Below are 24372 nucleotides of genomic sequence, written 5' to 3' on the forward strand. Positions count from 1 at the left end.
GCCGCGAGGGGACGGGGCCCCGGCCGAATGCTAATGAGCCGAGGGGGCCAGGCTGGCGCCTGCGCCGTGCCGCGCTGGTGGCGCATTTTCCCCCAACAGGGGAAGGTGGCGCCTGGCGGAGCGGAAGGGGGCGGTGCTCCGCCCGCCGCCACTCGTGCAGCGGAGGCTGCTCGGGGGAGCGGCTCCGGCTGGCGGCGGAGGCGAGGTGAGCAGCGGCTGCCCGGGCTGGGGACCCGTGCCTGCCCGTGATCTGGCCGTTGGTGGAAGGAGGCGCTGTCGCCGCCTGGCGCGGGGGCCCTTCCCAGAGGAGCCGGTCTTTCTCCCCGCCTCCTTTCCGCGGGGACGGGCGGCAAGGGCGAGCCCGGCTGCGGTGGGGGGGGAAGGGAAGCGGGTCCCGCGGCCGCTCCGCCCAGGAGGGGCTGGCGGGCTGCCCGGGAAGGGGCCGAAGGGAAGGGAGGCCGGCGGCCGCCGTTAGTGCTGGGCGGCGCCGGCGGGCGGCGGCGCTGTCGCCGGGGCGGGCTGACCGGGCGCGCGGGAGCCGGGGCTGCGCCGGGCGGGCGGCGCTTCCCTCCCTGTTGGGGGCCGAGCCCGGTTGCTGGCAGCGCAGATCAGAAAATGGGGGTGGACGGTGGGTAGGGGGAGCGAGGAGCCCGCGGCTCTCGGTCTCGCTTTATCTAAAATGGCGCTGGTGAGGCCGGACTGCTTGCCTTGGCGTTGTGGGAGTCGCTGGAGGGGCTCTGCCGCCTCCGTCGCGGTTACATATCTATCCTACGTTGAACTCCGAAAAATGAACCCTATACACTTTGTGTTGACTATAATGTGTTGGGCGGGGTTAGTCATCTGCGAGCAGGCTAACAACTTCGCCTTCGTTGTGAAATGTGAATTTGCATCACGTATTGCAGCGACTCAGAAGTAGTCCCGGTTTCTGCCGACTCGTTTTCTACCCTCGGGTCAGCCTGCAGCTTAAAACCCTTTCCCGCCTGTGTGCTGTCACACCATAGTGCGAGGGCTTGGACAGCCCAGGTGTTATTGTCCGGCTTCCATAGCGTTCATGCTCAATTATATCTGGAAATCCTATTAAAATAGAATCACAGTTCCAGCAGCAGTATGTTCTTACTGTTCTAGCGTTAGTATTGAAATGGTAGCTGTGGAAAGCCGCTTGTTTACCCAGCTGTATCTTCGGGCAAAGTGAATGACTCTCCTTCCACCCACGGGAAATTGCCTACCTTTAAGTTGAGTACACGATTTTGTTCGGTGTCAGCCTAGGAGGGCTTGTGAAGAGGATTCTACTAATTAGAATGAGAATGTGGACTAGGGTGACAAGAATCTGTCCAAATTATATTTGTATTAAGAGCCTTGGTAGCCTCTTTGAAAGAATACACATTCACAACAGTTTCCGTGTATTCCTGAAACAGACCTTCTCACTTCTACACTCGCCTGTTTGGGGCTTCCACGCACACGCTAGTTACAATGAAGCCAGTATCTCAGTGCACTAAATTCTCTGATGGAGCCGATTTAAGAACTTTCTGGGTGGTTCCTTTTGAACTACGCCTCTGCTCTCTTTATTTTTATGTGTAACTGTACTGTGATTGGAGCCCCTGAGATGGTGATGCTTTTTAAAAACACTGTCTATTTAACCTGGACTATTTCAGTGATCACATTCCCCTAATTTTGGGGAGGAGGAGAATATTCTGCAGGATTGGATTGGAGGAGATGGGGTGAGAAATGAAGATTTTTCTTGAGATATAACCTAGAATTAATGTTACTTGCATCCTCTCTAGGAAACTCCTGGACACAGCTTCAGGTATGGTTTTAGAGTAGTTCCAACTTGTGGAAGCCCATGTCACCAGCTTATTTTAGTGTCTTGTGTGTTTTCAAGGTGATCATAAGAGAGGAGGTTTGTTGCAGTCCAAAAGACAGTTCTGTGGGCTCTCTGTTGTGATTGTGTGGCCTGTGCCCATAACAGCTGTTCTCTGTGCTTATGCGGGGATACTGAGAAATAACTGGAAAAATAACTTAGTCATGCATATGAATTGAAATGCAGCAAGTCTGCGTACTGGTTTAAAAGGCAAAATGACCTTAACTGCTTTAATCCTTTGAGTAAGCACACATGTAATCAATTCTTGTGCTTTCACTAACAAAAAGCTTTGCATTCCCATTCATTTATGGTTTAACTCCTGGCAATTTTTATTATTCCCCCCCCCCCCAGTGTGCCTGAGATCTTGTCTCTAAATGTCTTTACTGAGAAGACTTTCTTTCTGCAACACTGTAACTTCCATAGTAAATTGGTTAGTCACCTAGGCAGGAAACCATTAATATCAAGCATGTCCCAAGTGTGTCAAATGTGATAACTTTATGCAAAGAGCACTAATATTACAAGGTTCATATCATGGTAGTCATGCTTACAGGCCTTTATGAGCAACTTCATTTACATAGTTATCAAGTGTCCCTTTCTTTGTGTAAGGTTCTGGGAGGTTCTGCTCACTGTTCTTGTTTTGGTGGGTATGTTAGACATGTAGCTGTCTGAATAATCAGACCATTTCTCTTTTCCTTAGCAGAGGTTACCTATCACTTCACTTAAAGGTAGCTTAGCAGTCTAGAAAAGTTTGACTGTAGTGATTAAAACTAAGTTACAGTGCGCTCTTTGTCTGTTAGAGCTTTTTTTCCTCCCTTTTATTTAAAAAATAAAAATCTTGGCACTTGTTGGAGAAGTGCCAGACTAATTTTCTGCTGATAAGAAGCATTTTGGGTAGACCACTATTAGTTTTGTGCCAAAAGATGCAAATGTTTAGTTTGATGCTGTGTAAGACTAGAGAATTTCATGTTAGTTTGGAAATCTGAATATTGTCTTAGTGTCCTACAGACAGGCAAGAAACCTCCTTATGGGCTGAGGGGGGAGAAAGAACTTCTAATATCTACTTTTAAGCAGAAACTTTATAGAGGAGCAGTTCCAACCTAACATGTCTTTCCAGCTAGGCACTTCCAATTCTAAACCACCGTGTGGCTTTTTGACAAATAATTTTTGACAAACAAACAGGAGAGTTTAAGTTGATAGTGTCTTTATATCTATTTCTACCAGTTTCTTTATACTTAACATCTGGGGCTAGACTGTGATAATCTTTTTGACTTCACTTCCTCACTGAAGTCCTTTGAGACTTATCTTTGGTATGTAAGGGTACAGTTTGACAGCTGACTCTCCTTGCTGGCTTAAAAGCCATTCCTATCCCTTCAGCTATACCAGCAAGCTGACAATAAGAAAAGGGAGTCAAGGGTGCCAAATCTGATTTAGATTACTGTGTGGCCTGACCACTAGTTGTGCTGGCACACCATGGGATAAGGTGGAAAGGCTGTACTGCTTATTGTGGCATTACTGCTAAGAAACTATGCAAAGCTTTCCCAAAAGGTGCAGTCTTGTGAGCATTTTGTTGGCAACTGTGTTTGCTTAAATAGCCTTTCCTGCCCCTGAAGTGCTGATATATTTGATTAACATAGGCAGTGAAGCAAATAAAGGAATTGATCCAAACCTAAGTTTGGTTATCGGTGCAGACCCCAACTTTGGACTGCTGCAAATACTTATGGGTGTAGAGGGTGGGAATAGGAGTAGACAGGAACTGATAGAGCTATACTGAAAAGGGAAGTCATGAATGCTGGAGAATTCCAGTTTGTCCAGGTAGCTTAAGAGGAAGCAGTGATCTTAATGCTGATCGTCTGAGCTTTTGATGGGAGAGTGGTGCTGGATTACTTTGAGCAAGTGTGGAATGTGTTTTTTCTGATTCATGTTAACCACTCCCCTTAATGTAACTACATTAAAAATGCATCAGTCCCTGCTTATAAATATCAATTTAAAATAGTTATTTTTATGGATAATTTATATAACTGTTCAGATGCTCCAGGGGCAAAAAGCACATCATTTCCAGGATGCTATCTAAGTAGCTGAGAAATTATGCTGAAGTAGCATGAGACTTTATGCTCCTGCTGCAGTTCCTGTCTTAAAATGACATTAGAAAAATTGTTTTTGAGCTGCCGCATCTGCAGTGCAGCAAGGAAGGCTAGAGGTGAAAGGACAAAATCTGTTACAGAAAACAGTCTGGAAAAAATGCAGATATAGATGACCAAAGTTATGTGAACTGAAACATAATCAATAGACAATTGTTGAGCTATGTAGGGGTTAGATCCTAAAAGATTGCTCATAAGAGTCTGTTATATATATATATAGTACATGGGAAAGTGTGTAAAGATGTCTGTGTGCTGAAGCAGGGATAAGAAAATGCTGTATTCCTGTTCTGACTTCTAAAACAGGACCAAAGAATTCTATCAGAAGGCTGAAGCTAGTGTACAACTTATTTAGGTTGCCTTGGTGTGAGGTTTTTTTGTGCTCTTAGGCATCTCTACTTTTGTATGGGGAAAGTATTTAAGGAGGTCTAATCAGGTTAGTCATGAGGTTTTGTATGTGCTGTCTCCTCTAAAGTGGAGCTTCATTGCTGCAAATGCTGATGTTTTAAATACCATCCGAGCCCTCCAATACGTAAAAGAGCACACCAAGTCTAGCAGTTGGTTTAAACTATTCATGAATAAAGAAAACGTGTTTAGTACATATGCTTGTTTCTTTTCTAAATGAATTTTATTAACTAAAGGTGTCATGTGCCAAGTTGGAGTATTTGCACCTAACCTTGAAGTCAGCTGACTTTTTATTAATTGCATGCATCTACTTTTTGCTTCTCTAATTCTTGGTCTAAACAGTGTTAAATAACACTTTCTTTAACAGTGAACTACCTCTTATGAAATAAAGAAATGGATGGGATGGATGAAACATCTAAAAGAATCCTAGAGCCATACCAGTACTTACTTCAACTGCCAGGCAAGTTTCTTTGTACTGTGTTGTTCTTAAACGTCAAAAGTGTTTTCATAGCAAGTATAAGCCAAGAAGTTTATCCATTCTTGATTTGTGGATTGAAGAGTAATTAAAAGTAACACTTTTCAGTATTTGTTCTTTTCTTCCTCTTGTAGAACCACACATTTTGAGATTGCTACAATAGCTCTTGAGTCTGTTGCAGTGTAAGTAGTTTTCCAGTTACTCTGTTCTCTCTTCAGAGTAGCTGACTTGCTACGTTTTACAACTGGGAAGGGCAAATACTGAAGACTTGATCCCAGTCTTAAAGAACAAAACATCATCAGCCTGAATTTATCAGCTTCCTGTACTGGACTCAGTGGGTTGCATTTATTTTTGTTTAAAGTGTGTGTTTCTTTTGTGTAGTTTGTTCTGCTGACATGTGTAGAGCCAGGTATTCTTTCAGCAAATTTCAACTGTCCCTGGATTGTGTCACTTGCCAGAGGATCAACCAGTCCTTGTGTGGCATCAGGGCACTAGAAACACATTTAGATTATTTTTTCAGTCTTGAATGGTGCATATTTTAGCAGAATTCAGGATGCAGTTTGATAAAGAACTACTGTGTGGATATGCCTGTCAGAAGCCTCTTTGAACAGTCAGATTGCTTGTCGAGGCTTTTAATTGGGCACCTAAAGTGTAAGGAAGACCGCATAAGCTGTCAATGTAACTTTATAAAAATAGCAGTGGAACTATGTCATTAGGACTATTGCATGATTGCCTGCTGTCCAGCTTTTATTGCATACTGGTGGAGTTAAAGAAGATCCAAAATATGGTAAATATTAAGGAAAATAATTCTGACCAAAATTCTATCTGACCACGGTAGAAGACCTTCCGTCTGGACAAGTAGCAAAATGAATCACAAGCACGGTACTATGTGGTTTTTGCACGTCTGCAACAAGACCTCTATAGCAGTAGGGCACGTCCCAAGTCATTATACCTGTATATAATTTCATTATTGATCTCTGCAAATACTCAGGATTGTCTTGTCTACGTTAGTGATTTTATTTGACTTGGTAGTTAGCACTCCATGAGTTGAAAAATAAGAAAAGGAAAGAATTTGGCAGTAACATGTCTTTTTAATGCCAGAAAGCTCATTTCCCATATCTTCACAGTATATTCCATTTGGATATGTTGAACTTAGTTTTGGTAGAGAATTTGCTGGAGAATACCTTGAGAATGAGCCTATAACGTTCTAGAGATCTTTCTAAGAGCTGGTCCTAAAGAAACTTGTTTTCCTGCAACACCATCTTTAAGTGTACTTTTTGTTTGGTTAGATTATCTCATATAACCAATGTATATTGTAACACCTCTGTATCTTTAGTTGCTAACCATTCTCCTAAGCTTTCATAGGTACCAGCAAAAAAAGCTTAGCTTCCTAGTAGGAAATATACAACAACCAAAAAGTGCCCTCCAAAAAAAGCTTCCATAGGAAAAAGTGCTTGACCAATAGCTCTTCAGTAAGCTTTCACTTTAAATGATGCATCTAGGATATACACTTAACCTTTCCACCTTGACTCCTGTGCCTAAACTCCCATACTTTGAGCGAGTTCAACCTTGATTGCTTTAAACTGATGGCTTATATAATGTTATACTTACTGATAGTGCAAGCATTTTATATTCTATCCTGCTAAAGTATCATAAATTTGATTGCTTTAACATGATCTCTTCTTAGTTTACCTTGTGGAGAAAGTGAGAGTAAGATACACCTCTGTCTATGCACAAATATCTGTATATCTGTGGAAAGATTGTACTGAGTGACAGGTGAAGCAGAGAGGGTTCACAGTCATATAGCTGGATGTTTACTATTTTTGAAACACTGGCTTTGCCCAAAGTCAGCTATGCCAAGTATGGATCAGTAGGAACCAGTTACTTGTGTGGACCTTGGAATCAGTATGAGCACCAATGCTTAGTGAAGGGGAGAAACTGGGCATATGTTAGCTGTTCATAATTAGGGTGGAGCCCAAATGAGATGCCCGAGCTAATCTAACAAGCTCTTGCTGAAAGAGGCAGTTCATTCCATCTTCCTTATGCTTCTGGCAGTATACTCCTGCTTCTTAACTTGTGCCAGTTCTCAGCTTGCTAACCAAATGATCAGGTAGTATCAATCACCTAACCTGTTAAAAACTTGCCTGGTTAATCTTTTCTTGTCTTGTTAGTGAGCTGGCACAAGGGTGGGGACAAGGAGCTGTTTCTATGTTGGATCAGCTTGAGCCCTGAGGGGCTTTTGCAGAGTGTCAGATATGTACGCTTATGACCCTACAGTAGTCCAGTTGCTTATCTTTTAATTCTAGTTTAAAAACCAAACTCTCCAAACAATTTAGTAACCTATGAGAACTTGAATGAATTTAGATGCATATCAAACTTCGTTTACACAAAAGGGATTGTGTAACAATATTAAGGTTGTTGGGGGGGTGGAAAGGTGCCTACTAATGTCATCTGTAGTGTAAGAACACAGATTTTAATAACTGTTAAGGATTAATGCCTTAATATAAGAAGTTGATTACTCTGCTTAAATATCTCTTCCTGGAGACATTCAAGGCCAGGCTGGATGTGGTGCTGGGCAACCTGATCTAGATTAAGATGTCCCTCCTCCTTGCAGGGGGTTTGGACTAGGTGATCTTTGAAGGTCACTTCCAACCCAAACTACTCTACGATTAATGAAATAGGACTTCTGATGGTAAAAGTTTGGGGATGATACTTAAGCTAAGCTTCTCTGTTTCTTTGACTTCAGCAGCACTAGGATGGAGAAGCTTAAGGTGGTGGGGTGTTTGTTTGTTTGGGTTTTTTTGTTTTTTATTATGTTGCTATTTTAACTGCTAGTATGGTAATTATTGTTTATCCCTTCACTAGCAGAAATTACTGCTTGGGAGAACACACATTCTGTAACAGTAACTTCTCTTGTAAAATGTCATTGTAGTAGAGCATTGCCATACTAGTTTATAGCGGTGTTCTACTTAATCTAGTATTGTGTCGTTTACATAAACAAAGTGCAATAAACAGGATTAATTTTCACAAATTCCAGTGTGGTTTGTCTCAAGATGGCCTGATTCACACATGCGATAAATCTTTTATCTCAGAGAGGCTGAGTTAACACAAGTAGCTGTTTTTGCAGCATTAAGGAGTATATGAAATTTCAGTTGCAGTAAAACTGATATGGTCAACAGCTTGCTATTGAAAGGGGTAGGCTCTGATCCTATTCATAACTGTACATCTTCCCTTTCATGTCCCTCTGGTCTTGGCTGCAGTCTTTCCTAGGCTTGTTCAGTAAGCTAAACAATAAAGACTGGCTTTTGTTTTTAGCTTTTTCTGCTGGTCTGTAGAACTTGACCAGCTTGGAGAAGGAGTTGAGCACCAGAAGGCATGATTTCTGCCACTGGCACAACTACACTTGACACATCAGAGGCTTCAACTTGGGCAAATTTCCTGAGGGAGGCTGTAGGTCTCCAGTATCTGAGCTGCAGAGATGCCTGAGAGCACCCACTGGGCCAGAAGAAAGTGATGTCCCGGCCCCTAAAAGGTGTGTGCAGTGATGGAAAATGTGTCACAAAGCAAGGGAGCAGTGGAAGAGGGTCAGCAGGCTGCACAGCATCAGAAATAACAAAAAGAGCGAGACCCTGCAGGTTCAAGAGCCTGAAACATTCTAGGTATATTGAAGGAGGGGCAGGAACAGTCTGTGCATGTCACATTGAGAAATGGATACTCCCACAGTGGTGAAAACTCAGAGCTGATGGCTTCTGGCACCAGGAGGAAGATTCGTGTTCCTCAAGCAGATGTGCAATTGGCAAATAGGTTTAGTGCACTGAAAGAAGACACAAAGCTGGGAGCTTTATATGCAACAAAGCATTAGACCAGCACCTGGGCAGCAGCAAGTGGTAGTAGTGGGGAGGCTGGCTCCTGCACGGGACAGAGCTTCTATCTTAGGGAGATTTGCTGTTTCTGGATAGCTCTGATCAGGGATGCTATAAAGGAACTGCCAAGGTGTGTTTCACCCTCAGACTACTTAGCTGCAGCTCTTTCACTTGAGCACTAATGGATATAGCAAGAGAATGCCTGGAGCTTATCAGGCATCACCATGTGGCTTTTGGAATGAGGGCCAAGGGCACAGGGAGCCAGGTGGCTTTTCTCCATGACCCTCAAACCCTGTTTCCCTCACCATCAAGAGGAACAAACAGATCCTGCATATCAACAAGTGGTTAGCTGGGTTTTATGACCATGGGACTCCCTCTGTAGGTCAAGGACTACTGGAAGGAGATAGCATCCACCTACCCAAGTCGAGGCAAAAGTCTCTGCAAACAGGCTGAGCAACCTGGTAAGAAGGGACTTAAACTAAAAATTACAGTATAGGGGAATGACTACACACAGGAAATGGTGAACTTCCAAACAAAAGGGTGTAGGCTGATGGGGACAAAAGAGACACCTTGTAATCAACAGAGCAGAGCTGAAGGCAGCTCATCTTAGGTGTATGCACGCAAACAAGGAAGCATAAACAGGACAACATGATGGGAGAAGCTCTCACTTTTTTTCCAGGGAATGTGCAGGATTGGGTGCCTCTCTAAAGTGTCTATACACAAATGCATGGGGAATAAACAGGAGGAATTAGAGGTCTGTATGCAGTTACAGGGCTGCAGTTTTATTGGGGCATCTGATGTGGGATAGCTTGCAGAGCTGGAGTGCTGCAATGGATATGGACTGCCTAGGAAAGCAATCTGGGGTAACCAGAGGTGGGAATTGCTTTTTGTGTGAAAGGGCAACTGAACTGCATGGAGCTTTGCCTTCAGGTGATAAGCCTGTTGACAGCTTGTGGTTTAAGATTAGAGGGCAGATCAGTAGGGTGACACTATAGTGAGTCTTTGCTACAGATTACCTGAGGAGGAAGAAGTAGATGAGGCCTTCAGACAACTGGAAGAGTCCTCATATTTACAGGCGCAGGTCCTCATGAGAGACTTCAGCTGCCTCAGTATCTTGTAGAAGCAGCAACCAGCAAGGCACAGGCAATCCAGGAGGATTCTGGAATGCATCAATGACCACTGCTGACACAGGTGATCAAGGAGCTGATGAAGGAAGGCTTTGTGCTCTATCTCACACTTAGAAAGAGGAAAAAATTGGTTAGGACTTGGAGTCTGGAGGCAACCTTGGCTGCAGTGACCATGGGATGGTGGCGTTCAGGATCCTGAGGAGAAGGAACAAGGAAAAAATCAGGACCACGACCCTGGACTATTTAACCCTTTTTTGAATAGGGGAGTTAAGCTAGACAATTCTGCAGTGACCTTAAATCTGTCACAAGTGGCTGCCCAGGTTTAGAAATGTATATGCTTGCTCTCTTTGCTTGTCTTCCTGCAGTTCACTTGTGCTGGCTGTAGAGTTTTCGTAGCTGTGTGAGGAGGTCTGCTTGGGGAATTTATCCATTTAGTGTTAATCCATCAGAGGACAGAGGTAAATGTGAAAATGTACAAGACAGCTGAGGTAATAGTTTGCTTCCTCTAGAAGGGCAGTACCCCCTTCCTCTGTCTCAGCATCTGCTGCTTACCCTGTACTAAGTCTAGCAGATCCACTTCATAAGCTGACTCAGTACCTAAAGCTGGCAGAAAGCTAACCTAGCAAAAAAGAGTTTTCTGCTGGTGTAATAAGTTGAATTAGCTTGGTGAGGCTCTAATGAGGGATAGGTTAATGGTCCCTCTGCTCTTTCCCATGCTGTTCTAGCCCTTTTATGTACCCTCACTATCAAGTGGGGTGCTGCCCTGAGGGCATAATTTGTGGTCGCTTCAGAGCAGCAAGAGTGAAGAAATACTAATCGCAAGCATGTCCAGAGCTGGAAGTCTGTGGGTTTTGGATCTGTACCCTGTCACAAGAGCAATTGCGTGTATAGAGAGTAAGGCTGATTTTTCGTTTTTATAGAAGCACCTCATCTATCTGAAGATGTGGGAGGGATTATCCTCAGTACAACATCTTTAACTTGATTTTTATTTCAAAGATAAGGGTTTTATGTTCTTATCTGTAGAAGGAATTTCACCAGAGCGAATCAGTTACATTCTGATTATTTTTTTTTTTTTTTCTCACCTTTTCCACCCAGCATTTCTAATGAGAAAAGCTTTCTATAGTTACTGTTTGATTTAGGTAATATTAGGATCTTAAGCAGGTTAAACCAAATGCATTTAGCATAACTTTAATAAAAGCTTGATGCAGTTATGTCTCTTATTATAGAGTTCTATACAGTAGGTAGAGCGTCTAATTTTAGAAGTTAGACCTCTATATTCTTCAGTTTCGCAATAACCTGCCTAAAATAATTAACAGAGCAGTGACACATGACAGCAAAGAAATGAGATAATTCTGCCAGCGTTAAGTTTTACTCCTTTTAATTTTGTCCTAGTGTCCTTGGATTGTTGCCCTGTCTAGTCTGGGAAGAGGAAAGGTCTGGCAAGGAGTGGAGGCTTCTGCGTTTAGGCTTTTGAGACCAGAAACCAAAACCATTGTATGAAAGAAGAAGCACCTTTTTGTTATTCTTTTCTAACGGAAACCAGAAGATGGCGGTGACAGGAAACAGTGGAAATGTTTGAGAATTGAGACAAAAATTGAAGCCCTCTGAGCAAGGGAATAAAAGCCCAAACCACAAAGCTATTGCTTACCTGGTGGTGACTTAATTAGAAAAGGAAATATCCTCAGTCCAATTTCTCTATGGTATATCACTGCAAGTGAATCTCTACCCATTTTTATTATTCTGTTCTGTATGTGCTGGTCACACAGCTGTAGAGAAGCCTTAGGGAGAGATTGAACTGTTGAAATTTCTTCAGTGCTATGGGCAAGATGGCATCATCAACATGAGGACTAATATTGCAGAATCCTTAAGTAGCGTCAGTAGATCTTGAGACGAGTAATATGGAACCCACTGTCTAGGTTGCACTGCTTTGAAATTTAAAGCTTTTATTCCAGATGCCTTGTTGATGTGAACTACATATGCAGAGCTGTTTGTCTTGCAGCTATTTGAAGATCTTATGCATAGCTGAGCTTCCCAAAGTTCAGAGCAGCATTGTCTCAGTGTGGGTAGGGAGTGACTTTACTTCATATTGATCATCAATCAGTACATGACTTCTAACAATTTATTAAAGAAAGCTGGCATCAATGGGTTAACTTCTATTAAAATTAACTCTCATGTAAAATGTATGTGGATTGAACAGTAATGCTTATTTTAACACTGAACTTAGACTTTTGATCTTGTCTTTCATTCCTATGGAATGGAGTGACTGCTTGGCTCCACCAAACAATGTTTAGCCAAAGCAGAACAAATCCTATTATTTTTAGGTAGACTTCTTGGGTGTAAGATAAATATATGAATTATTGGAAAGTTCTGTTCAGAGTGTTCTGTTCAGATTTTTTTTAGTTACTAAGTATATCAAATATCACTTTTGTGCTTCACAAATTGTCAGTAGCAAGTAAAGAGTACTACAGGAGAAAGACCTAAAAATGGAGACGAATAAATTTTCAACAAATATCCATATCTTCAACTAATAATGAATCATAACTGAAACTTCTTAATCTGTTACACACACAAAACCAACATGCCTAGCAAACTAGCGTTTACTTTCAGAAGTAGGAAGTTGATCTGTACATGTTAACAACATAGTCAGGATCACTTACTAACCAAACTGCCAAAACTAAATATAGTAACTGTAAATGTGTGCTTCTCATATTACTGTGAAATGTTTAAAACTGATATAATTGATGTTTATACAATGAGGAAACAAGCTACACACTACGATGTGTTTTTTGCTGTCAGGTGATCACACCAATCGGTTTACTGGTCTCAGATCAGCTATAGTTGTTAAGACAAACTGTTGTCCCTAATAATGAACTTTATGTGCTTTTTATAAATGCCTGTAATATTTTTATTGTAGGTAAGCAAGTGAGAACCAAACTGTCACAGGCCTTTAATCACTGGCTGAATGTTCCAGAAGATAAAATACAGGTACTGGCTAATTACTTTAAAGGGTTATTAATCTTTCTTCCAAGGCTACTGATAACAGATGATTCTCTTACATAGCATAAATGATCAGCAGTCTTAAATGTACTAATTTCTGAATACATTAAAGTAAGCTTTCGGGAAAACAACTTGAGTGCAAAGCTTTGACTGATGTAACACTAAAAACATTACTTCCATGGCTTATCCGATGTAGAATAGTTACTTAGTTCCAAGTGTACTCAACCTTTTGAGTTGTAGATAAGCAGCTACCATTGTTACCTACTTAATTGTTAACACTGAGTTTTCAATGACTTATGGAAGAAGCTAGACAGTTACCTTGTAAACTACACAAATATAATGGTTAAAAAAAAAAATCTTATGGTTTTGATACAAAAATATCAAAGACAGAAATGAACTTTATAAAGCATTATTTATTCTGGACCTGAAACTGTGGACTTCTTATTCAGTCTAGAGTCCTTACTCTAATGAGAAGCTTTAAACTAGGAATTCTTCTTCCCTTTTGTTTTTCTGTTGGACAGAGCTATGTAAGATGTATGGCTGTGTATTTACACACTGTGGCTTGTCAAATGAAAACTTATCTTGGTTAGACAATTTTGCTAAACTGCATCTAGAGATTGCAAAATATTGTGTCCAAGACAACGTAAGGCATTAAAATAACCAGTTATGGGTTTTGACACGTATCAAGCTGGTCCCTAGTTACTTTCATTAATTGTTGGCAGAAGTACCTTTGGAGTTTGTGAAGGAGTCTTCTTTCATGTGGCTTAAGAGTGACACTTAGTAGTCCTCAAATAGCAAAATGCTCTAAGTGATATAAACAAAGGAAGATGCTGCATTCATCATCTTGTAACTCTTCTATATTCCAACCTGTCTCTATAACTTTTTAGACAGATTTATTCTGGCTTCCAGCTAGACATATCTTATGCTTTATGCTCAGCTACATATCCAAATAAAACATATTATATAGCAATCTATGTATTGTATGCATAGGTTTAGACTATGGCAGATCAGAATTCAAACTGGAAGAAGCCTCTGGGAGCTATCTAGGACAACCCTTTGCTTAAAGCAGGTCTTGCTCCCTAGCTACTTAAGGTTTCTGGGGGCCTTGCTGAGTTTTGAAAATGTGAGAATGTAGATTCTGCAGCTTTACGGCCTGTCTTCCCATGACAACAAACTCTTCCGTTCTGTCCAACTGGGATTCCTTATGCTGCAGTTTGGCTGTTGTCTCTTGTCCTCTTGCTGAGCACCCATGACATTATGGATCCATCTTCTTTCATGTGCTATAGTAAACTAAAGCAGCAGTGCCTCTGTATTAACAGAAGTTACCAGTTCTACTTGTCACATTTAAACTGACAATCATATAACCATTACTGAAAACTTAGACCACTTGTTCTGGTTATCTTTATGAAGATAACTGATGTTTTAATGTTTCCTTTACCACATAAGCTGTTTGTGAGGGAACTTGATATTTTTATTCTTTGGGTCATTCGAGGACAAAACCAAGGCCCTGTCATCTTCAGTCTGCAATTATTATTGCTTTTGTGCATACTTGTACCAATTTTAATAACTTAAGGTTGTTGAAGTCTGAAGGACCACTTCTAGTCATCTTTTTGACATCTCTTGTAATCTTCTTAAGATGTCCCAGGTGTCTAGCAGCCTGATTCCCTTCCAGCTATTTGTACTTCTTTTATTAAAAATCTGAATTCTGGCACTCATTATGGGACTCTTTTTTTTTTTTTTTTTTTTTTACACCCTAGGTCATTTGTCTTCATGTAGTTTTAGATGATACAGTTGAGGCTACTGTTCCTTGGTAGTTGATTTTGCTATTGACTGCCACCATTTCACTTTTTTCTCAGGCAGGTGGTCTCTTTCCCCTCACTCCCCTATTTACTGCATCTCTAGTACCCATCTGATGCTGCACTGAGACACTTCAGCTTGCTGAATTAGAGAACGCTGGGTTTGTCAGATGAACTTTCTTCTAAAAAGGCACTGAAATGGCCTAGTACAGGGCCAAGCAAACTTAAAAGCTATTGCAAGGAGGAAGATAGAAATCTTGTGTGTCGGAGTGATAGTGCAGCAGCTACTGATTGGATAGGCTTAGGTTATAAGAAGGCATAACACTCTGTGCTTGTTCTTCAGCTTTCATTATGAAGAGCAGTCCTTTCATTTCCTCAGGCTACTTCCTGATGTCTTCTAAAATAAGCTATTTTTTTTTTTTTTTTTTCTTTCTGCTGTCTGAACTTTTTTGGTCCATCCTTTCAACTCTGAAGCATTTTTGACATTGTCTTTTAAGTTCACAAGATCACTTAATTCGAGCACTCAGTCATGAAGCACTGTTTCAATTAAACCTTAAATATCTAGAAGCTGCAAAAGTTCATCAAACTGACAGTGTTGTGAAATAGGTTAGTGAAATAGGCTTATCTGAGGAACTTGCAGAAAACGGGGAGACTTGAGACTTCCCTGATGTTACTGAGAATGACATAATGGGCTAAAAGAATATTCAGACAAAATAGGTATGCAAAGTTGCTTTCAGTAAGTACTCTATCCTCTGATTTAAAGTCAGTGGACAGCAACATAACTTCACAGGTCAAAGTAGGGCTCACTTCTAACTGGTAAATGAGTCATTAGTGTTTCTTAAGTAGGTTGTTCTTGGATTTATATCTTAGACAAACAATTGGATTGCTGGGGTTTGGGTTTTAGTCTCTGGGACAGTGGTCACTGAATACTAGGTGGCTTGCTGCTCAAGATGCTTGCAGTGAAGTCCTTCTTCCTACAGCACCCACCAAATAGTACCATACTCAGTACTTGCCACTATTTAATGGTGGCCTTAGTATTTTTTAGAAGCAGGTTTTTTCAATTAATATTTACCGAGGGCAATGTTTGTAGCTAGCAAGTGTAATTGGTTCATTAGCTTTAAAACCATATCTTAATGTGTTTTGTAGTGAGTTTATACAGCATGCAGTTTTATGTGCTTAGATTTATTTCCATGTAAGCAGATGCTGAATATAGTTATCTGCATAGCAGCTGTGCAATAAAAACCGTATATAGTAAATAATTAGCAGTTAATAACAGTATATAGTTAATTAAGAGTTAAAACTCTTAATTTCTTGTTCAATTGTCCTCTTTTGGAATTAAGGTTCACTTTTAGTCAAATGTAATCAGCTACAAACTTGATGTTCTGAACAGTTTATTGTGTACCTCAGGTGATACATGATATTGGTCCACCTAGTAACAAGCAGTAGGTCTTTAGGAAGCTTCCCAAAAAGTTGTAGCTGTTGTCTTTCTGTCAAGAATTTTCCAAATGATATGTTTCGGAGAGAATAGTCTGTCTTTTAAGAACTCAGTGCTGAAGATAACTGCACAAAGTGGGGGGAAAGAAAGATGAACTCTCTCCATTTATCAAAACAAGGTTTACAAGACAAATATGAATGATACCCAACACTTGTAAGAACTGACTTTGGAGATCCCAAGTTAGTGCATCTAAACTTATCACAACATTGTGTTGCTTTTCCTCTATTCATGTTTCCAGTAACAGTTACTGCATGACTCCTAGACAATGGCATATTTTAGAACTGTAGCAACAATGAAGAGGAGCATGCAAGTGGAAACATTTCAGGCAGTAAGTTCACTTTGAATCTGAAAATGTTACACAAAAGACAGACCACAAGATCCAGGACTTACAGCAAACTGGCTCATAAATCTGTATTAATAGTAGAAGCAAGTGAACTAAAGAGGAACTTCACTGATAAAGAATACCATTCTTTAAAACCTTATCCATTTTAAAAAAGGTTTTGCAAAACTTCAGGTTAAATTACAGTGAGAGACTTAGTAATTTTCTCTTCTTGTAACAGGTTATCATTGAAGTGACAGAGATGTTGCACAATGCAAGCCTACTTGTGGATGATATTGAAGATAACTCAAAGCTGCGACGGGGCTTTCCGGTGGCACACAGTATCTATGGAATTCCATCTGTAATCAACTGTGCTAATTATGTGTATTTCCTTGGCTTAGAGAAGGTTTTAACCCTTGATCATCCAGATGCTGTTAAAGTTTTTACTCGTCAACTTCTGGAACTCCATAAAGGTCAAGGCTTGGATATTTACTGGAGGGATACTTACACCTGTCCTACGGAAGCGGAATATAAAGCTATGGTACTGCAAAAGACAGGTGGTCTCTTTGGATTAGCTGTAGGCCTCATGCAGCTGTTCTCAAATTATAAAAAAGACTTAAAGCCGCTTCTTAACACACTTGGCCTCTTCTTCCAAATAAGAGATGACTATGCCAACTTGCACTCCAAAGAATATAGTGAAAACAAGAGTTTTTGTGAAGACTTAACTGAGGGCAAGTTCTCATTCCCAACCATTCATGCCATTTGGTCAAGACCTGAAAGTACTCAGGTGCAAAACATTTTACGTCAGAGGACAGAAAACATAGATATAAAAAAATACTGTGTGCATTACCTTGAAAATGTGGGTTCCTTTGAGTACACTCGGAATACATTGAAAGAGCTTGAATCTGAAGCCTATAAACAAATTGAATCACTTGGGGGGAACCCTGAGCTTGTAGCGCTAGTTGAACAGCTGAGCAAAATGTTCAAAGAATCTGAAAATTAAAATCCTTCTGGGGGTGGATCAGAACTTTTTAAAAAGGAAAAATAACTAGACTGAGAGGTGTGATAATCAGTCTTGTTTAAAACCCTTGTGTAGCCACATTACAGAAATTACTGTTAAAAGCAATTTGTCATTGAGTATTGAAATATTTACCCTATTATCTATACGGTCTTAACCGTAACTGCTTGCAGATGGCTTTTTTAAAGAGGGTGTACTAGAACTGAAACAAGTTTTGACTCTAAATGTGATCATCTTTACACAATCATCGGCATTATTTCAGGCCTAAAACTCTCATATCTTTAACCAGGCTACTGTAGGTTTCTGTCTGAAATTGTGTTCAATCAGATTTTCCTGAGTGTATTGTGCATTTTCAAACAATGCTCTAGTAAAACAAAATATATGATGTTAAATAACAAGATACTTTCAACCACAATGCACATAAAACTGTTGTGTGATATTTTTAAGTTAGACTTGTGAAGATCAGTTGGATCAGCTTATGAAGTGAATAGCCTATCTAGCTTCTGGGGATATTTTCAGGGGAGTGTGAATTATGAAAGATAGTATTTTATATGCAAATAAGACTAATGTTTAGTCTGAAAATGTAGCTTTATAAAGTTTTCTAAGTACCTTAAAGAAAAGATTCCATCACATCAGCAAAGCATAAATTTGCTGCTGATTCCAGCTCTGCAGTGAATAATTTTGATTGCCTGGTTTTAGATTTCTAAACTGTCAAGTATTTTGTAGCTAGGAATTCAAATCTATGCATTAGAGCTCATATACGTAACTGTAAATAGCAACGTCATAAGCTGCTACTAGAAATGGAATGGGATTCACATCAGGTCACTTCAGAACACTGTAATAGGTATAGGTCTCATTAATCTCTGTTTATAATTGAGGAGGGATCCTCCAGGAGGTAATTCATTCACGTCCTGAATTACTATTTAGAGGCATGTTATAGGTCTCTCCAAAAAGACAAGTTCTGTAATTTTTTGCTAAAACAAAGTACAGCATCTTGTTCTACATGCTATAATACCACTTCAGTTTTGTTAATGGCTTAAATAGTACTTTAAAATTTTATACACAGACACAGCAAAATGGAACTGGAACTAAGGGCAAGATTCGGGGGGAAAGGCCGGTAAGTGATAAAACCCTCTGATTATATATAAATACATACATATAAAGGTGAACAAAATGTAAGCAGAGATGTTTGTTTCTTCTTGGCTGGGCTGGCTTTAATCAGGTTCGGTTCCCTTAGGCTTCACAGCCGCATAAAGCTTTGCTTTGGTGGCAGGAGGTAATGGTTTGGATCAAGGGTAGGACTGATGCTGTCAGCCATGGTGTTGGCTCAAGCATACTCTCAAAAGAAATGGCCAGAGGTGCTTGGCTTCTGACAGCTAAAGGATAGTTTTACACAGTTGTTCATTTACTGTTCTGGGAAAGCAGGGAGAGTTAAAGTCTCAACCCACTGAGAAGACTAACTGAAGGATATTGCTGTAATGTCTTCTCTGGGCAGCCTTAAGATGCTTATGAAAGTAATCAAGCATGAAAAAATTCAGGATGACTGCTTTTAGTCAGAGACATTATGTAGTTATGGATGATAGCCTATCCCTTTTATCTGTGTGCTGAGGAGGAATCTTTGCTCTGTGATTAAGCACGAAATAATAAATAGCCTTTTCACTCAATGGCCCTAGTTGCCAGGCCTGAATGACTGAAAGATGATGAAAGGTGTCTTTAATGTTAATGCCAGTGAATTGTAATTCCTTTTTCATGACTTGCAGTGCTCCATAGTGAGTCCGTAAATCTGTTTTATGAGAAAATACTATCTGCAGCAAAGTACAGCATTTACGTTGTGCCATGTCTTGGGAGTTTCTAAGCACTGTTGAATGGGGGAGAATGGGGGAGAGAACTGGAAATACTATTGCTGTCAGAGAATCTCCTAGTCGTACTGTAAAAGATAGCCTTGTGCCTGTTGGGATGTTGTAACTGACAGTGCGAAGTGTGCTTAGTGCCATTTCATGCCTGCTCAGTTGCTGGATGTAAACAATTTTGTGTAATCAAACTTTCCCAATGAGGTAGCTTTTTTTATTTTTGTATAAAACTTCTCCACCATCTGAGACTTCTGCTATGTGGTCACTTTGGTTCATTCTGGCAGCTCACCCTAGTATTTATTCTAATACCGTATCTTGTGGAACATGCCTACATTAATTTAGGATTAAGTATGTTGGAAGTTTTCCAGCTGCCGGCCCTTTAAACCAGAAGTAAGTAAGAAGGGAAAAGTACCCTAGGAAAAGAAAGCTGGACCAACAAGAAACCATCCATCTTACTCTTCTGCCTTCAAGGCTTTTGATACCAGTATTCAAAGCATACCCTGAAGGTGTATCTTAAAGGGCCCAGAAGCAGAGTATTGTTGGTCTTCCCTTTCGTTAAGATGAACTGAGGCCTCTGAGTTTTGTGGGTTTTGGTTTGGTTTTTATGTATTCAAGAGTTGAAGAAGGCTGGGATCTTTCCCCTTCCTCTATTAAGCAGGCAGAGCATCTTTAAGCATTAAGCATTAAGCATCGGCAGTGATGATGCTCCATAGTCAAGGTAGATTTTATATTTGGTGCCATAAGATGAGACTGTACATCCTCATCAGTATTCTCTGGTACAAGCTCCTGATGTTAAGCCATGGTAGGAAAAATCACTTCCTTAAAGCAGCATGAGAGTTCTGTGGCTGCAGAATTAGTTTAGTTATGTAAGCGCAGTTCTCTGTTGCTATGCCTCCCATAACACAGAGTAAGGTTTTTTCCTGATCTTCACAAGAAATGCATTGCTCTGGAATGGAAATCTGAGTTGCAAGTGGAAACAGCCGTGGGGAGACAATAAGGGCTGTTGGTTTCAGTGTCAGTCCCTTTGAGCCAGAACTGTTCCCCTTATTATCTTCCTGAGATTGCCAATAAGATTTACTTTGATCGGGTTACCAGTGCGTTTCTTGGGGAGGTTAGCTCTTGCAATGCATATAAAGAGAAATGCAAATGCTCATCGGTCTCCAGCATTTCCCCTTCCCTCAGTCTGTTTTGTGATTGTGTGCTTGCTCGGATGTGAAGGAATGGTGTGTATAAATGAATGCTGTTACCTGAGGGGCAGCCATTGGATGGTACATGGGTCTCTGCTGCTTCAAAGGCTGATGTTATCCCCATCAATTATAGTGAAAATGGCATCATTTCAGAACCTTACTGAGGAGGGAGATAACTTGTCTTCCACTTCTGCCTTTGAGCTCAGGCTGTTCAGGTACCACTGTCCTGGCTTCAGGACAACACTGTATGTATCAGCCAGCTGTTGATACCAACCGCCTAAAAATGTTAATGGCAGTGGGAAAGTTGCTGCTGGTTATTTCTTTTTGCTTTCAACTTTATGGTGGATTTTGCTAGCTATTAAATATCTAAATGCCTCCATGTGCTACAGAAGTTTCCTATATGAATAGCTTCTTTCCTCAGTTATTGTTAAAATGCCAACATGGTGTATAAAGACAGGATTTGTGCTTGGTTTGGGTTTTTGGATGGGTTTTTTTGGTTGTGTTTTGTTTTGGTTGGTTGGTTTTTGCACATTCTTATCTAAAACTGGTTTGAACTCTGATACATCTTTAACACTGAATTGGGCCAGGCTTTTATTTATGTTCAAGAGCAATATAGGTATCTGTTGCTGCTTTTTTTTCTGTCTTAATCTTATCATTTTACATTTCAGGTTTGATATTTACTATGTTCTTTGTATTATTTGCTCAGTACTTTCATTGTAATTCTTCTCAGCTATATTTCTATTCTGCTACTAATACCATAGCACACACAATTCCATCAACCTCATTTTTGATCCTGGACAAACAAAATAGTCTGGGTTTGCTTTTGAAATGTTAAATCTTGGCTCATCATATGCCTTCACAAGGTAATCCAAGATTTTCTGCAGTCCTGAAATGCCTGAAACTTTTTTCCAAGAAGCTAAAGCCTGTAACATATTTTTTTTATTGCTTAAATTATTTTTGTCTCCTATAGCTGGAGCTCCTTTCCTTCTCCTACCCATTTGCTTTCAACACCTATTTTGCTTTGGTGGTAATGCTCATTAAGCTTTTTTGTGAAAGAACTTAACTTCTCTCCCCCAGGGCTAGTGAGTTAACTTTTGTCTGGGTTAATGAATTATCCCACTCAGCAAGAGCCTGATGAATGTCAGAGCTGGCAGGTGGACAGAGGCAAAAACAGAGCCGGGGAAAGGATCTGAGAGAATGAGAAAACCAATTTTAGGCTCCTGAGGCTGTCTCATGTAATTCCACATCATTTTACAGCATCTCCTTTACTTCATTAGGAAAGGTTAAAGGGGTGGTTAGTTTCTGAGCTTCCCTTCTTGCTTTCCAAATAGAATGTAGGAGGTATTAAAGAGAAATATTATTTATTCTGATATTTTTATAACTTGCATATATCATCTTAAAGTTTCAATTAAAAGTACAGATAAAACAAAGTACATTGTTTCATTACTGTATTTTTATTTCTCTAGCAGTTTTTCTATTCTTGAAGCCAGGGATATGTAATCTGCTGTGTGCCTACTTGACTTGTTACCTCCCAGTAACATCCTTCCTGAATAACTTTTATCATAGCTGAGCACCAGTGTTCACCTTTTCTGCAGCATTTTTTTAAATTAATTTAGATGGCACCCTTGTAAAGATGCAGGATAAACCACACGAATCCTGATAGCACTCCTCACCTGTGTGCCCTACAGAACAAGTAAGTTCCCACTTAACCCACTGAAAAGGTATTTACTGAGCATCTCTCTTTCCTGTAGTGTAGAGAACCATGGGGGATACCCCAGGAAGGCCTAATGTGACACTTCCAGGGAGAGCACAGCAAAACCTGACATGAATTTGTGTGGAAGACTAGTTCTGATGTGACAGAAAATAATAGATAATTTTTTTTGCAGTTGAACTCCATGAAAACACTCGCTACTCTGTTGGTGTGTGAATTGTATGCTGTCAGTAAGCAGTTGCGTCTTTTCTTGATCACTGTTGATTATTTTCACTCCGTTCATGATGTTTCGGTTGCTATTTCTGAAGCATATGGTGTAAGTTTCTTAATCATTCAGTAAAGTAATTATTGAAGCCTGTAAAAAGGAGAAATGGCAAATACATTTTTCATCACGCGGTTTTGAAACACACGTAAACGGGCCTGTTCTCTTGCTGTCATTTACTGTGTTGTTCTGCAGTGAACTTCTGTTAGCTGAGGGAGGCATAACAACTTTTCATCCATTTAAGTTATTAAAATTGGGCTGACACCAAGGCCATAGGAATAAATTAAAAGGGGAAAAATAAAAGTATGTTGCAAGGAAAAAACACAAAGTTCTTTAAAAATAGAATTTCAGGTAATTGCAGAGTTAATACATGAAGGATACAATTTGCTCCTACAGTTCTCCTGTGGCTTTAACAGAAGAACCTATTCTCTTTTTTTTTGGGGGTGGGATGAGGTGTACAGGTCAAAGTAAAAACCCTATGGCAGAACTGTCATTCCCAGAAATGTAAAAACTGTACTATAAACCTAATCTCATATTTTACGCCAACCAAAATGAATGTTCAATAAATTCTGAAATTAAATCCTTACTAAAGTGCTTATAAAATTCAGAAGTTGCAGCTCTAAGCAACAAGATGTAAATGTTGGTCTAGTTTATTTTATTGGCATTGGAACGGTCCTGTTTCTTGTCAAGTACATTGGGTGAACTGTAGCTGTTGATTATAGTGCTAAAACAGAAGAAAAAGAAATGCAAAGAAACAGAATAAACAGTAAGTTATGCTGTTCTCAATATCATTTTAGAAGTACTAAATACATAAATTCAACAACATGCAGGTAGAGTGTGAGAATGGCTGAATTACATGTCAAACATGCTGCTGGGGTCAGAAAGATAGTGAAAAGCATTTTTTTTGTTTTCAACAACTTTCCTGACATGTAGTCGAACAATGTGGAGCATGCTCTCATTCAGCAACAGTGGATGAGTCAGGGAGAGCAAGAGAGCTTACTCCATTGTTTCTGCTGTCATACCACTATTTGATAAGCTTCAGCATCGTTCAAAGGGTGCCCTCTGTGGGAGACGAATGGGCTTGGGAAGCGGGATGAGCAGTAACAGCACCAAAGATGTGGAAGAAAGAGTAGGGTATCTATCTTTTCCCCAAGAACGTTGGTTGGCCTAAGAAAACACGCTACCTTGGGCAAAGGTAGATCAAGATAAAGGCAGAGAGCCCTTCCCTGGAATGCTCCCCCCGCCGGGAGCAACTGGCCCTCAGAGCCTATTGCTTGAACAAGCAAGCCATCACCATGCTGAAGATGGTACGTGCTGCGATTGAGAGACGGGACGCAGCTTGATGCAAGCAAGATGTCGTTTTATTACAGTTATCCATATACATTTATACTTGTCCCTACCTAGCGTGTCTCATACTGATTGGTCTATCTTTTACAGAAGGCACACACTGATTGGCTAACTAGCATAAGACAAACTATTAATCAAGCATTTACCTTCCTCCAGCAACATCTTTTCTTACACAAAGAGTTAGCTCCTCTCCATCAAGGTCGGCTATTCCCTTCTCCCTCAACCTTTCCAACCCGTGATTGATAAATAAACACTGGGCCATTCTTTTTCAGCCAAGCTTTTATCCTTATCTTATTCCTCCCATGGTTTACGACCGACATGCTCCAACACGTCTCCTTCTATCAGCTGAACAGCACTGGGAGTCCTGCTGAGAGTAGCCAAATCCTGTCCCACAGGTACGTATTACCCAGATTACTTTGACTGGAATACACTAGTGTTACAAAGCAGCTGTACTTGATTTCTGTAGTCAGTATCACAGAATCAGAGCAAAGAGTACTAACCTACTGGCTGCCACAAGAGTGTAAAGA

General features: G+C 40.4%; 1 protein-coding gene across 5 annotated transcripts; it reads left to right on the plus strand.

Annotated features, from left to right (window-relative positions):
- Positions 1-11: 11 nt before the first annotated feature.
- GGPS1 (geranylgeranyl diphosphate synthase 1) lies at positions 12-21958 on the plus strand. Of its 5 annotated transcripts, XM_030499159.1 has the most exons (4): positions 36-205; positions 4766-4858; positions 12778-12848; positions 16712-21958. In XM_030499159.1, the coding sequence occupies exons 2-4, from the start codon at positions 4792-4794 to the stop codon at positions 17471-17473; spliced, it is 900 nt and encodes a 299-aa protein (XP_030355019.1). In that variant the 5' UTR covers positions 36-205; positions 4766-4791; the 3' UTR covers positions 17474-21958. The 5 variants fall into 5 exon arrangements, with proteins under 5 accessions (XP_030355018.1, XP_030355019.1, XP_030355022.1 ...); XM_030499158.1 differs by lacking the exon at positions 4766-4858 and having other exon boundaries at positions 12-205; XM_030499160.1 differs by lacking the exons at positions 36-205; positions 4766-4858 and adding an exon at positions 5006-5055.
- Positions 21959-24372: the final 2414 nt, after the last annotated feature.

Source organism: Strigops habroptila, chromosome 10 (assembly GCF_004027225.2).
Source record: "Strigops habroptila isolate Jane chromosome 10, bStrHab1.2.pri, whole genome shotgun sequence".
In the NCBI taxonomy this organism is placed as follows: Eukaryota; Metazoa; Chordata; class Aves; order Psittaciformes; family Psittacidae; genus Strigops; species Strigops habroptila.

What these genes read in the sequence shown, in the direction of transcription:
- GGPS1 (XM_030499158.1), top strand. Translation starts at nt 28, where the DNA reads ATGCTAATGAGCCGAGGGGGCCAGGCTGGCGCCTGCGCCGTGCCGCGC. An exon ending in CGGCTGGCGGCGGAGGCGAG is followed by an intron (nt 206 to 12,777) that starts GTGAGCAGCGGC and finishes TTTTTATTGTAG; the next exon opens with GTAAGCAAGTGAGAACCAAA. An exon ending in TTCCAGAAGATAAAATACAG is followed by an intron (nt 12,849 to 16,711) that starts GTACTGGCTAAT and finishes TTCTTGTAACAG; the next exon opens with GTTATCATTGAAGTGACAGA.